Genomic DNA, 15,453 nt, shown 5'->3' on the forward strand with positions numbered 1-15,453 from the left:
TTAATCTGGATACTGGAAACCAGGCACTATTGAGCACAGACACAGATCCATTAAGCATGCATCAATCAGTCTTACTTTACCTGAAGAGGAAGCAGTATATTGGAGTTTGTGACTTCACCTGCCCAGCTGTACTGCTCTCCAAGGCTGTCTCCTCCTTTAAGGTTGTCCTTTAAAACCTACCTTTTTTACTAAGCTTTTAGCCTTCTGTCCTAATATGTTGTTCAATTAAAAATTCTGCTTGATAACAGTCCTGTGAAGCACCTTAGGACAGACATTTAACTACATCAAAATATGTTATATATAATGAAAGTTGTTCTTCCTCCTTGGCATATTTGGGGAAAGATTGCTCAACTCACGAAACACAATATAAAGTTATGCCAAGCCAATTTTTCCAAAGGTCAATTCAGCCAAAGCACTTGAGTACAAAATTTGATTTTATGATTGTTGCACTCCACCTACTGGAAATTTAACCTGACCAGATGTCAAAGAACTCCCTGAATGTGGTTCAAGGGATGAAGCTGTACAAATCATTAAGCCACAAGCTTGATGCCCTGTCCTCACTAAGTCAGCTGGAAGCAGCATCGGCAGCTTTAAATCCACTGCTATACCTCAGGTTAGCGAGCACAGTATGTTAGCACTGCTGTCTCAGCGCCAGGGACCTGGGTTCAATTCCAGCATGTGTCACCATCCATGCAGTCTGCACGTTCTCCCGTGTCTGTGGGGGTTTCCTCCGGATACTCTGGTTTTCTCCCACTGTCCGAAAGACATGCCAGTTACGTGCGTTGCAGTTAAATTCTCCCTCTGTGTACCCAAACAGGTGCCAGATTGTGGCGACTAGAGGATTTTCACGGTAACATTGTTGCAGTGTTAATGCAAGCCTACTTGTGACACTAATAAATAAGCTTTAATCTTTTAAAAGTGAAACATAGAAAGTAAAGTCATAGGAGTGAAGGGGACATTGAAAACAATGTCAACCAGAGTTCATGCATTAATGCTATCTAATCAACACCGCAGTGCTTGCCTGTTGAGATCAGGCAAGAACCAGGTCAGGCTTGGCTACAGTTCCATTCGAGCTGTATCTTCTTCAGTCGATCATGGGATGTGGGCTCGGCCGGCATTTAGTGCCCATCCTTTATTGTTCAAGGTGGTGGTGGTGACCTGCCTTCTTGAATACCTGTAGTCCATGTGACGTAGATACACGCACAGAGCTGTTAGGGAGGCAGTTCCAAGTTTTTGACCCAGCCACATAAATTCAACTCACTGCATAAACAGTTAACTGCACATTGTAGTGGGAAGACTACTGTCATTAATTGGACCATAAAGTTGATATGTACTCTCATAGAGCCAAAAAGAAAGTACCTTTAGATGCTGAGCAAAGGGAGGTGCATGGGAGGGGGTGCTTTGTGGGAAGAACACAGGTAAAAATGACAAAACAGGTCATCACAATAATTAAGGCACTGGTCTTTTTTCAAAACCTGTCATTCAGTTTCAAAGCCAGCCCATGTAGATGATATCAAATGGCCTGGTGGCCACTGGGAGCCTATTTAACATTATATTAATCATTTAGATCACATTATTCAGTTTTTAATGCCTGTAGGCTTACAGTACAAAACTATCAGGAATTGACATTTTCACTTAGAAAAACAGAATCGTTGATGTAACAAATTTGAGCAAAAAGCTGGTGCAATGGAGGAACTTCCAGAAGCAATACCTGGCTGGCAATAGCACAATGTAGCTGACCATACTCTCTGGTCAGGTGACAATAGAGGAAGTTAAGATTATTAAAGGTGTTTCATTGGTGAGTAGCCCTCACCTTGCAGAACATCAAGAAATTTTAAAAATTCATCAGGTCACGGTGAGAAACTCAAAAGTGAATCAAAATCGAATAATATCGGAAACAGCATTTTAGGGGATGCATTTACTCCCCCTTGTGTTCACTGATGCTGAACTGGATTTAAGATAACTCAATAATATTTATAAATCTTTCCTTGCTGAAACTCAGGTGCATAAATTTTCAAGCAACTTAATGTTTAAAGCTAGCCCAACTGTGTAATAAAAGGAACGAGGAAATGCAATTCAAATCTGAAGTCACAAAATCTTAATTTTTCTTTCTTTCATGTTTCTTTCAGTTACTGGTTGTAACAGGCTTGCATTAAATTAGAGACAATAAGTAAATGGAGTCTATTAGGCAAAGAGAAAATTCAGAGAGGAAATGGCTAATTTTCAATTATTTTTCATGGAAAGCCAAAAAAGCCTTCTAGCAATTCTACGAGTAACCAAGCCAAGACTGGAATTCAATTTGTGGGAGATAATGGTAGGGAATAGAGACGTGTGGATAAATTATTTGTGGTATAATGCTTTATGACATCAACTAGATGCAACTCTATCCATGAAAAAAATATACTGATGATGCAGTATGGATTTTAATGAATGAGTGCCGAATTATTTATCCCTTCATTAAATTTTTACAACTGGAAGCTGCAATAGATAAGCATGCTGTCTTTATACCACCAGTTGAAGTTCAGCCTAGGTCAACATGATGAAGTTTTTTCCTCTTTGTTGATTTCAATGATTCCCCACTTGTGGTAAATTGAATTGTCTCAACCTATAACCTAGTTAAAATAGGCAATGGTCAGCATAATTTGCCAATCATATCAAGGACAGAGGGCATGGTTGGTGCACGACAAGAACAAATTCATATTGGTACAGTAAAGGAATTCTCTTGAAATTGGAGGAATATTCCTGGATCAGTGATTTGCTTACTTGGAATCTGGCCATAGTTGCCCTGACCTGGGAGTTCTTCAAGTTGACATTGACTGATGAAAGTGGGAAGGGAGAAGAAAACAAAAGTGTTCTATTCTTAAGTAGTAGCATAATATTTGAAATGAAGATCCCACTCCCAAAAAAATAAAGTTTCGGCAATTAATGGCTGTACAAAGGTAATCTCAACAGCATACTGAAATAAAAATCAAACATAAAATTTTCACAGTATCTGTTTCTACTAGACAAATAAAATGAAATCTAATAAAACTAAAACAAATTAACAAATACCTGTGCTTTCGTTTCTTGGGTGTTTTAGTACCGAGACTGGTACCATGACAGTGGGGGGAGGGGAGTTGAGAGTGCCAGATGCCTGAGCTTGCTGCAGAGGTGGAACTGTGGAACAATATTCTGATGGGATATTAGGGTTAGGGCTTGGACCAGTTGGACTCATCATTGTCTTAAATGCTTGAGCTGCAAAAAACCAAATAACATGCACTGGTTTATGAACAGTTGAGCTGAAATTACCCAACTCTTCCCAAAATCACTGTGCAAAATGCTCCTAGCAATTGTTCACAGTAATGCATCAAATCACTACCTTAGTTGAAGTTCAACTCATTCAATGTCTTGCATTCTGAACTGGTTTCAAATGAAAAATGGTGCATCCCTTTTAGGTTCCCCATAAATTGGTATCAGATTTACTTTTCTTCCACCCAGTCAAAATGAAAAAGCAATATTTTAATCATGGGGTTAAAAGAACTTACTAAATATCTACATCTTACACCGCAAGTTGTAGAATTTATAATCCAGCAGTTTAGCACCCAATTAACATATTTAGATTGTAACAGTTAGATTATTCTGAATTTTTTTTTACAATTTTATAACCTATCAGAGCGTTCACCATGCTAACAAAGTGCATGAACTTGTAACTAGTTTTTCTGGTCAGATGTATCTCAATTTGTTTCATAATGTTTTCTCATCAGCACCAATAGAAATTGGAAAGCAAAACCTACTTACCAAGAGAAGGACTGAGTATATGCTCCACATTTTCCTCCCTAGCTCTTTTCTTGCAGAGCAAAGGAAAATTATGATCATTTACACACATAACTCGTTGTTGAATTCATACTCTTCCTTTCCTTCTGATTTTTTCTACTCATGATTCTCAATGCTCTCCAGTTCCAAGGGAACTAGAAGCTATTCACTGACAGGATGCTCAACTTGGGAAGCATTGCAGTAATCAGTTATCACCGCCAGTACCTACTTTGCTAGGTTCTGGAAAAGGTGATATGAGCTCAAAACATTAACCCTGCCCATCACCAAAGAAGCTGTTTTACTAATTATGTTCCACTGGTTATAATCCACTTTGCATGAGTCATTAAATATATCATAAATGGAATGACGATGAATTGTTTCTGCTGCCTCACGTTAATGGGCAATAAGTATCAACATCACAATTGCCCATTCTGAGATTCTATATTGCATTCCTCGCACGCTTGGATGGACTCAACTGAAAAAGCTGCAGTTTTATGCTTCAAACATTTACTGGTGCTCCCACTCTTCTGCAACAACTATCAGCATTTCTAAGCTAAATGCTCTATCCTTGTTAACAGGGACAGTGACTTCAATAATATGCATTCAAAATAAAAACTAAATTATAACCAGTTAAAGGGAGCATTACAACTGAGGTGTGGATTTAAAAGTACTCATCAGCTAACTCATTAGAAATTTGATTTCCACATTAACCCTTTAAAAAGATTTATTAGGACTTCTAAGTAGACTAAATAAATTTCACAAAATTAAATGGTCCAGTGTTGAGTCATGATCTGATGCAAATCTTCTGTGAAAAAAGGCCTCCTAAGAAAAAACATGCCAACCTTCACTTTAGGAAGCAGTTTATGAGTAACTCAAGCAAACCTATTGAAGTTAATCATATATTGCACAATTCGTAAAGAACTGGGTTGGGCAGTGATTAAACATCAACATTTCATGAAATGCTTTTCGAACTGGTGAAATTAAAGCCTCCACCAATCTAATTTTTTTTGTTAAGAGTGCGTAGGCGATTTATTTATATACACAGCTGCGCATACATGGTTCCTTAAAGGGGTCAAATCAGTGCCTAGCCAGCATGGAGTTAATCAGGATTTAAGAGGGGACATGGGATCTTCACAGTCAACAGTAAGACCAATGTGAAATGAGTTTGAGCACAACCAAGTCAACCATTTAGGCACAAAATTTCTTCAAATTCAACATTAATTCTCAGGCACTCATTCCGGCCTCAGCATGTTTGAATATGGAAAGCATCACATTTGTGGTCAAGGTTGGAGCAGAGTAAAGCGAAATTTGTTCTGCATCCTATCGTGCCATGCAATCTAGGAGCACATGATAACAACACTGGAGTTCCCTGCACCAACATTTATCTCCAAAGTGACCACAAATATTCCACATTTAGCAGCTTTAACAGAGGCGCTGTAATTGAGCACAGGACTATCCTGCAACAGCGTCACTTCTTCTGCCGCCTGCGAAGCACAAAAGTATAGGTTCAAGTGACAAGCAGATGCACTTCTGAAGGCAGAAGAAATTGAGATGCGTGTGGAGCTGATATTATTTCTTTACCAAGAAACAAGCTTCAGGATGCTTCATACGTGTGCACTTTCAAGGCAACATGACCTTCACGGCCAAGAGTAAAACCAATATGTAATGAGAAAAAGCAGTGCCAATTAAACTACCCGCGCACTAATTCAACACTAATTCTCAGTCACTCATTCCGACTTTTGTATGTTTGGATATGGAAGTTTCAAACTTGCACCCAAGCTTGTTGGGCCATCACTTCTACAGCGACAAATTTCTTGTGACTGCAAATTAGCAGCAGGAAAATTAACTGCTAGGAAATTAGCTGCGCTGGGACGAAAAATAAATTACTACTTTCGCATCCAAATTTTGGAAAGGAGAGATGGGAAGAAAAGACAAAAGGATTATCTTTTCCACTTTCAATTCAGCAACGAATGCAATTTTTGAACCAAATCTCTAAAACGTGGAAAGACAGTATAGTATGAAATGCTTCTCTTACAGAGCTGAAGAAAATTCCTTCTGTAACATTGAAAACTGCAGAACCAGGTGTTGCTTCAGTCAAAAGACATCCCACTTGTACAACAGAATATTGCAATGCAAAGAAGAGCATGCATTTACCTGCTTTGTATTGGCATCCAGAAAAAAACAATACAGCTGAAAATCTAATAGCCTAAGATACATCTTGTATCTGGATGGTAACTTGGAAATCACTAATTTGAATATTTCACAAATGAGCCGAAATCCCATTCTCTCATCTCAATCTGGTCACAACATATGGAAATATTTCGCCATTGCTTTGCTGTTGCTGAATCCAAATCCTGGAAGTTCCTCCCTAACAGCATTGTGGGTCAACCTACAGCACATAGATTAGTGTTGAGAAGGCAGTTCACCACCATTACCTTCTCAAGGCCAACAAGGGATGGGCAATAAATGGTGGCCAGCCAGCGATGCCCACGTCCCACAGTTGAATTTTTAAAAATATTGTCGGAAAAATTAAGATTCCATCCCAATAAGCTCATTACAAATGATTTCTGCTGTGAAACTCTGATTCACAAAAATCTTATGTTTCATAACATAAATTTTAATTTCAGGAATAAAATTTGTAGGCTGGAAGGCAAATTCCACTTTAACCTAAGTGCAAATCTGATCGAGAAACTGACTGATTAACAACTCTAATGTGAAGACAAGATCCAGCAAGGTTTAGATTTAATTCACCTGTGTTTGTCTTACAAGGTTAAGGGTGATGATGGAAAAAAAACAAACAATAGATGTCCCATTTGTGGACCTTGATTGGAGCAAAGCAACTATTATCTCCTTAAAATCCTAAAAACTAGCAATTCTGGGAAAGTGGGTTGTACAACTCGATTACATATATATATTATTCAAATAGATTCCAGAATCAAAAAGAGTTGTTTTCAAGGTAAAACAATTGAGTTGCATTTAATGTTTGGACTATTTCAAGGCATGTGATAGAATAGAATCACAGAATCCCTACAGTGGAGAAAAGAGGCCATTAAGCCCATCAAGTCTGCACCAAAAACAATCCTACCCAGGCCCTATCCCCATAACCCCACATATTTACCCTGCTAACCCCTGTAACCTACACATAGATATTATAGAGCCCTACAGTGCAGAAAGAGGCCCTTTGGCCCATCGAATCTGCACTGACCACAATCCCACCCAGGCCCTACCCCAATATCCCTACATATTTTACCTGCTAATCCCTCTAACCTAAGCATCTCAGGACACTAAGGGACAATTTTAGCATGGCCAATCAACCTAACCTGCACATCTTTGGACTGTGGGAGGAAACCACACAGACACGGGGAGAACGTGTAACTCCACACAGACAGTGACCCAAGCCAGGAATCCAACCCGGGTCCCTGGCACTGTGAGGCAACAATGCTAATCACTATGTCACCACACCACCCAGATCATGTCACCATAGAGGTGGTGATTTAGAGTGGAACCTTGTTTAGAAGGTTCTTTTGTTTTATTTATTTGTGTGCTGACAGAAGCAAGCAGTTAACTTGGGAAAAGACAGGCAATTGCAGCTCTGTTTTGGTGCAGACTGCATCTCACCAGACTGAGATGGTAGTCAGTTAGGCCTGCACTTCAAGCAGAGAAATATTAACTTCATCATATATTGTCTGAAATGTTTGGATTTTGAAAGAAAAGCAGCTGGGAGATTGGCTCTGGCTTGCAGTTAGTGGATGAAATCTAAGTGGCCCTCACAGAACCTTTTGGCAGAAAACAGTTTTTGGAGTTACTTTGGAAAGTTCTGTAAAGGCAGTTGACCCCCATAAAATCTTACCTTGACCCCCTTGAAATCTTACCTGGAACACAAGAGAAATCAAAGTGAGGGCAGATTGCTGGCTCAACCCAAGGAAAACTGAATGAACCCACAAGATTTCACAAGATAATTCTTGGAAAAAGTAAAAAGTAGAAACAAGTACATAAGCATAATTAGTTACGAACTGCAGTGTTAAGTTCATTGTGCTTGCTTGTTTAATTTTTATATTGTTTGCTTTTATTTAAATGAACATGAAACCTTGTGATGTTGTTCGAGTAAGTTAATTACTGGGTGTTCAGGTTTCTCTTTAGAGTCCCTTATGGGATTGAAACACTTCAAAGGTATTCATTCTATTTTAAGGAAAGGTTAGGGGAAAAAAAGGCATTTTTCTCTTCTGGTGCATAGAATATTGTGAAATTCAGCTAAAATTTTTTAAAAAAGAAAATTAAAAACAATGCTATTTCAAGAATCAAATCATTTAAATGATTAACATCTCCCCACCCACCCAATTTTCTCTCGATTCCCTTTAACTCCTGAAGCAAGCAACATTTGCTAAAGGATGGTAAATATAGTAAGTAGTCTCACAACATCAGGTTAAAGTCCCAACAGGTTTATTCGGTAGCACAAGCTTTCAGAGCGTTGCCCCTTCATCCAGAGAGGAGGAGTTTGGTTCACAAACAGGGGATCTAGAGACATAAACTCAATTACAAGATAATGTTTGGAATACAAGAACCTCTCTCCACTCACATTATCGGCACCTGTAAAGACTTGATTACCTGTTAAGACTTGCATTCCAACCATTATCTTGTAATTGAGTTTATGTTTCTATATGCCTGTTTGTGAAACAAACTCTTCACTCACCAGATGAAGGGGTAACGCTCTGAAAGCTCATGCTACTGAATAAACCTTTTGGGACTTTAACCTGGTGTTGTGAGATTGCACTGTGCCTACCCCAGTCCAATGCCGATAACTCCACATCATGGTAAATATAGATCTTAAAGGAAGCATTCCTCAGAGTAGTTAAGAGTGGTAAGCATCACAGTTGAACTTAAAATGTAAAATTATAAGTATTTTTGATTCTTTAGTTCCTACACTTTCCTAGGGAATTTACTTGAGGCTTTGAACGTACTGATATGAGTTGACTCATATGTGATATCAGTACTGATATGAGTACTGATATCACTGCCTACAGACCCATATTTATAAACAGAGCTACTATACAACAATCAGAAGGAGGCCTACCTGATCTTTCTCTTCCCTAATTCAAACGTGTTGAAACCAACTGCAGAACTTCCATCACCACTCAAGCAGAAGTCAGGTGCCAGCATAGACCAGATAAAATTCAAGGAGAATTTCTGATCTGTAGAACTCCAGTACAACAGTGCAACAACCCATAGGCAATTTAAAAGTAACATTGTACTCTTAGTCTGTAGTTATGTTGCCTCCTGTTCTAATCTGCATGATTTAATGCCGGCAGTTGGTCTCAGTTGCATGTTGAGTTTGCATACTGTTATTACTATATTATGTGATAATTGGGGTTACAGGAGATTGAAAAATTTCATGCCACTTTTGTTATACAAGTATTTTGGCATTGCTATCAAACTTATGCAGTGCAAACTGTATAATCGCATTTGAATTGGGAATGGTGGTGGGCAACTTCCTACAAGGCTAGGGGTAAGTTTAAAATTATGGAAATTAATTATTTTAAACAATGAGTGAGGACTAATTGAATGTAAAGCAACTTATTTTTGGACTTTGTTGTGACAATTTAGAAAGATCTGTTGCGAATATTTTTGTTGTAAGCTTCCATTGTTATTTATTCTCCATCACAAGACATTATGATCGCAAGACATCATGATCATGAGTTAAATGAACTAACACTTTATTGTGATCAGAGTTATTCAGCTATTCCCAAGACATGTAGAAAACCAAAGATACTTCACGTAATTAAAATGAGGATATATAACATGGTGCAGTGTTATACCAATGTAGACTTTAGCTAGTTATAGAACATGGAGACATTCTCATATGGAACAATGTGCATGAATTCAGAAAAATCACATAAAACTAATCCACACAGGAAATTTGATCCCTGAAAAAATTAACATAAACCTCAAAATTGATATATCACAGATGAAGCTGGATCAGATAACCTGAATTTAGAAATATGCAAATATACAGACAAAATGCTGAAATTTTATCCAAAACATTTCAGTGACTGAATTGAAAAATCAGTGTTAAAACTTACAAGTTGGGCAATTGTACCCTGGTAAGAACACAGCCCATTCCAAGGTACAGTAAATTGAGCTAATTGACATGTAATTTAATTTTTTTTGTTTAAAAGTAGTAACAAATTGTACTTTGCATGTTTGAAACACTTCTGGACCAATAGCAGTGTTTATGCAGTTAACAGTTCTGGTTGTTTCTACAAAATGAAACCGTGATCCAGTAAACCACCATTGCAAATTCTGGCTTCAGATAAAAAGCCAACTGTCTCAACTAAGAAATTATCCTCTAATAGCTCAGCAGGTCCCAGTTTTGATTGGGAGTCTGAAAAATTTGCCACTCTGGACAGCAGAGATTTTTCAACTTTCAGTTCTGAGAAGGTACATCCAAATCGTTTCCTCTTTCCTCTTTACAGAAGCTGATGGACCTATTGTGTATTTCTATTATTTTGTAGTTGTTTCAGCATCTTCAACATAGGTATCATGAGTAAGGAAGGAGATAGTCGCTGAGAGCTCCCATTGACTTTCCTGATTGAGCAGCATCTGTGCTGATATCAGGCAAGGTCAATGTTAGATTGTACAATGCTGACCCCCACATGGTTAAACAGCCTCTCCTCACTTAATCAAGGATCAAACATAACCTCTGGAATAGGGTTCCGGAGTACGCGGTATCATACCTAACAATGATTAAATCCTTCAGAAAAGAAAGATGGAAGATAAAGTTGGCATCAAAAATGTTCTGCATTTCAAATTACATCTGTCATGATAAACAACTAGTGCAACAACAAATTGGACTGTAGGCCGAGCATAATATCCTCAAGAGACAATGCTGCAATAACAAACTCAATTTTCATCACCTCTCACAGAAATTGTCAAATCATTGATGACACGATGGCCCAAATTTCATGGTCAGTGGTACCAAAGGGAGAGAGAGAGAGAGAGAGAGCTAACATGCATCCCTTGACTTCAATAACATTACCATCACTGAATCTCCCACTATCAGCAGGCTGGAGATTATCATGGACCAGAAACTGAACCAGCCAAATAAATAGTGGCTATAGGAGTAGTCATGTTGTGGAGATGCCGGCGTTGGACTGGGGTAAACACAGTAAGAAGTCTCAACACCAGGTAAAAGTCCAACCAATTTATCTGATAGTAAACTCACAAGCTTTCGGGGTTTGCTCCTTCATCAGATGAATGGAGAGTTCTGGCCTCAGACAGAGCATATAATATAATTATATTATTTTATATGCTCTCCATATATACTCCATTCCCTCCATTCACCTGACGAAGGGGCAAACCCCAAAAGCTTGTGAGTTTATCAAATAAATTGGTTGGATTTTAACCTGGTGTTGTGAGACTTCTTGCTTTAGGAGTAGGTCAGAGGTTAGGAATTCTGCAGTGAGTCACTCACCTTCTGGACTGCAGTGGTTCAAGGCAGAGCTCACCATCAACAGCTCAGGGAGAATTAGGGATGGGCAATGAATACTGGCCTAGCCCATGAATAGATCAAAAAAATCACCACTGGCCTTGAAAAAATTGTCCACAAAGGCCTAGCTATGTCTGACATGGATTTTCCTTTACCCAATGTTAGCTTAAATCTGGTATAAAATCAGGGGTATCTCCAGGCATTCAGCAATGCTAAAGCGATCAAACAGGGTAAGCTGATCACAATGAGGTATTCTCCCTGCCAGCAAGCCAGAATATTTAAAGCACTGACAATCATTCATAAGAACATAAGAACATAAGAAATAGGAGCAGAAGTAGGCCATCTGGCCCTTCGAGCCTGCCCCGCCATTCAATAAGATCATGGCTGATCTGTCGTGGCTCAGTTCCACTTTCCCGCCCTCTCCCCATAACCCTTAATCCCTTCTCTTATCAAAAACCCATCAACCCGCTTCTTAAAAATATTTAGCGAGGCAGCCTCCACCACTTCAACGGGCAGAGAATTCCAGAGATTCACCACCCTTTGAGTGAAGAAGTTCCTCCTCAACTCCGTTCTGAACCGCCCCCCCTTTATCTTGAGGCTGTGCCCCCTAGTCCTACTGTCTTTTTTGAGCGGGAAGAGTCTTTCCACACTTTGTCTGATTTTACAAAGCAAAATAAGGCAAGAGTAAAAATATAACTGGACAAATTCTTGTTGAATTCAGTTATTTCTAATTGCTTGCAGTCAGCAGGGATTTTAAAAGTACACTCTAAGAACAGCACTGACAGCAATTTCTAAATTTCCACATCTCCCTGCACACAAGAAATTGAAGCAAAGAGAAGACCACACAGCTTTCAAGTCTTTTCCACCAACCAATACTTAGCTGAACTGATCTTGGTCTCAAATCACCTTTCCTGCCTGTTCCCCATAATAAGAACATAAGAAATAGGAGCAGGAGTAGGCCATCTAGCCCTTTGAGCCTGCCCCACCATTCAATAAGATCATGGCTGATCTGAAGTGGATCAGTTCCACTTTCCCGCTTTCTCTCCATAACCCTTAATTCCCTTGTCTGTCAAAAACCTATCTACCCGTGACAAATATATTTAGCGAGGTAGCCTCCACCACTTCAACGGGCAGAGAATTCCAGAGATTCACCACCCTTTGAGAGAAGAAGTTCCTCAACTCCGATCTAAACTGCACCCCCCCCCATCTTGAGGCTGTGCCCTCTAGTCCTGCTGTCCTTTCTGAGCGGGAAGAATCTCTCTACCTCTACCCTATCCATCCCTTTCATTATCTCATACGTCTCTATAAGATCCCCCCTCATCCTTCTAAACTCCAACGAATACAGACCCGATCTCTTTAGTCTCTCTTCGTAGTCCAACCCCCTCATCTCCGGTATCAGTCTCGTGAACCTCCTCTGCACTCCCTCCAAGGCCAAAATATCCTTGCGCAAGTGCGGCGACCAAAACTGCACACAGTACTCCAGCTGCGGCCTCACCAGTGCCCTGTACAATTGCAGCAAGACCTCCCTGCTTTTATATTCTATCCCCCTCGCTATAAAGGCCAGCATTCCATTCGCCTTCTTAATCACCTGCTGCACATGCAGACTGGGTTTTTGCGATTCATGCACAAGGACGCCCAGGTCCCTCAGCACCGTAGCATGCTGCAGCTTTTCGCCCTTTAAATAGTAATCCCTCCTACTATTATTTCTGCCAAAGTGGATAACCTCACACTTGCTAACACTGTACTCCATCTGCCAGGTCCTCACCCACTCGCTCAGCCTATCCAGATCCCTCTGCAGACTTTCCACACCCTCCGCACAATTTGCTTTTCCACTCATCTTTGTGTCATCTTCAACTCCTCTATGGCTCAATAACCCAAATATCTTAAACCTGAATATATTCAATGACTCAACCTCCACAACACTCTGGGATGGGGAATTCCAAAAGTTAACAACCCTCAGAAGAAATTCCTCATCATCTTGCCTTAAACGGTGGCCCCTTATTCTGGAATTGTACTCCTACCACAAAAGGGAAACCAACCTCAGCATGTACTTTGCTAAGCCCCATCAGGTTGCTTACGTTTCAAGATCATCGATATCTCATTCTTCTAAACTCAAGTATAAGCCCAACCTGCTCAGCCTCTTCTCATGAGACAATCCTTCACCTTCTGAAATTCTGAACATGTGCAGCAAGTGATAAAAATGGAAAGAGCAATGGAATAATTGAATCAAACAACACAAAACAAATTAGGCCATATCATGCCTGTGCCACTTCTGTGGAAGAGCTACCCAATAGGTCCCAAATCTTCTGCTCATTCCCTGTGGCTCTACAATTTATTATTGTTCAAATATTTAAACAGTACAAGTTGGGCGTTTGCGGTAAGTGGTGCTTTTCATAACCGTTCGATTAAAATCGAACCAAAGTGACCACTCAGCTTTAGCAAGACAACATTCCAACATGCTGCCTGACGTTGGCCGTTCACATCAGATTAACTTGCGCTATATGCAAATGTATTTGAATCGAAACCTGCAACACAAAACGGCAATTTCCATCCAGCCGACCAAGTGCACCCAAAGCGGAAGACAATGCAGAAGAAACCACAATATTGCACTATCACAGTACCGTGCTCTCGAATTTGTATTTTACAACAAAATCATTTTACATAAACATCGGAAGCTTGAAAAAAAATACAGAAGTGAAAACTAAAGCCAGAATAAACATCTGTTGCGGATTTATTTGCGCTGACCACATGTCCTGCTTTTTAACCACAATACAGATAAACACAAGACAATGCAATCTCCACTACTTTCAGCAGTACTGCATTAATTTTTAGTGATAGCTTGTTCAGCACTGTTGGCCGGTATACTTGCATGGGGCATCACCCCATTATCAAATTCCTAATCGACAGCAATTGGGTGGTGATCTTGCCTAACTTTCGTCTCCTGTCTCCAGAAACAGGCTAAAACAATTTCCAACAATCATTCTATTCAAAAGTAATTAATAGCGTATGAAAAGTAAAAAATCACAAGTCCACTTGTAGAAACCCACTGACTTCACATCTCAATAATACCTTATATTTGTGCATTCCATTAAAATTCAAGTTCACCATTTACTTCACAAGTGAAGTAAAAAAGGAGATCCTGTTTTTTGCAGAGTTAAACATATTAGGCTCATAACATTAAAAAACACATTAGACAGTGATTAGATTTGAAATGTTAACTCTGTTTCTGTCCATAGATGCAGCCAGAATTTTCTTTTATGCAAACTTCAACATGCTATATTTGTCACTCTACCAAGTGAGATTTTTGTAGTTTTTTTTAAATTGAAATCCTTCTAATTGGTGCTATGCCAGCCCTAGTGCTAGCTGAACAACTCAGAACCTAATGTCCTAACACGTCGTATTTTATGTTAATTGGCTCCCCTTTTCTCCCTTCCTAAAAGCTATGAAAGGATCAATAGTCAGGTATCTGTTACTACTACACTGCTCAATTTTTGATTCTTTGTGAATAAGCCTTATAAAGTTAGTGCTAGCACCCTATTTGATTAAGAGATTTGTTGGTTTATCCTCATCTCCTGAGGTTCATTCATGATATTTTAAGAAGCAGTCATAGGACCAAGAACGTTATCATAAAGATACCCATCTACTCTAGCTGAGATCAAATCACTTGGCATAAATCAGGAGTTGAATTTTGAACACGATACATATTGTCTTTATTAACTCAAATCAGGGATGTCAAAATAATTTATACTTCACAAGAAACACAAGTCAATCATAAGTACAAGGTCTGATAACCAGGTTATTCTAGAAATCAGTAGTATACTAACTTTTGTGTACGTACAGTGGGATTAAAACAAGTAGCTAGTTTTCCTTCTTTTTGGTCAGTGCAAACACAATGGGCTGAATGTCCCCTTTCTGTACTAACATTTCTATGGTTCTAGACACCAAGTGGTGGTTCCAAGCTGCAGAGGAAACTAAGCACCCAATATAGAAGTCAATAGAAGAAAAACATACGTAAGAGCGCAAGGGGGCATATATCATATATGTCAAAATCCTACCAATGCCAGGCTTGTGACTAACGCAGGAACACCAGAAATAAAAGTGCCATTCAAATCAAGGACAGAGACTGTGAATCAGTTAGTTAATAATCTCCTGATGCTGTTCCCACAGGTTTCTTTTTG

General features: G+C 39.3%; 1 protein-coding gene across 4 annotated transcripts in view; it reads right to left on the minus strand.

The window, feature by feature from the left end:
* LOC145343190 (zinc finger FYVE domain-containing protein 16-like) overlaps positions 1–15,453 on the minus strand; it is a 75,597-nt gene that overhangs the window by 43,462 nt on the left and 16,682 nt on the right. For 3 of the 4 annotated variants that reach the window (XM_080189212.1, XM_080189211.1, XM_080189210.1), the window contains exon 5: positions 3,052–3,234. The exons of the other annotated variant lie outside the window; for it this stretch is intronic. In XM_080189212.1, the coding sequence (XP_080045338.1) occupies positions 3,052–3,234 (183 nt within the window). The remainder of the gene's footprint in view (positions 1–3,051; positions 3,235–15,453) is intronic. 4 annotated transcript variants of the gene reach the window in all.

This window comes from Carcharhinus amblyrhynchos, chromosome 5, assembly GCF_965287045.1.
Source record: "Carcharhinus amblyrhynchos chromosome 5, sCarAmb.v2.hapA, whole genome shotgun sequence".
Taxonomy (NCBI): domain Eukaryota; kingdom Metazoa; phylum Chordata; class Chondrichthyes; order Carcharhiniformes; family Carcharhinidae; genus Carcharhinus; species Carcharhinus amblyrhynchos.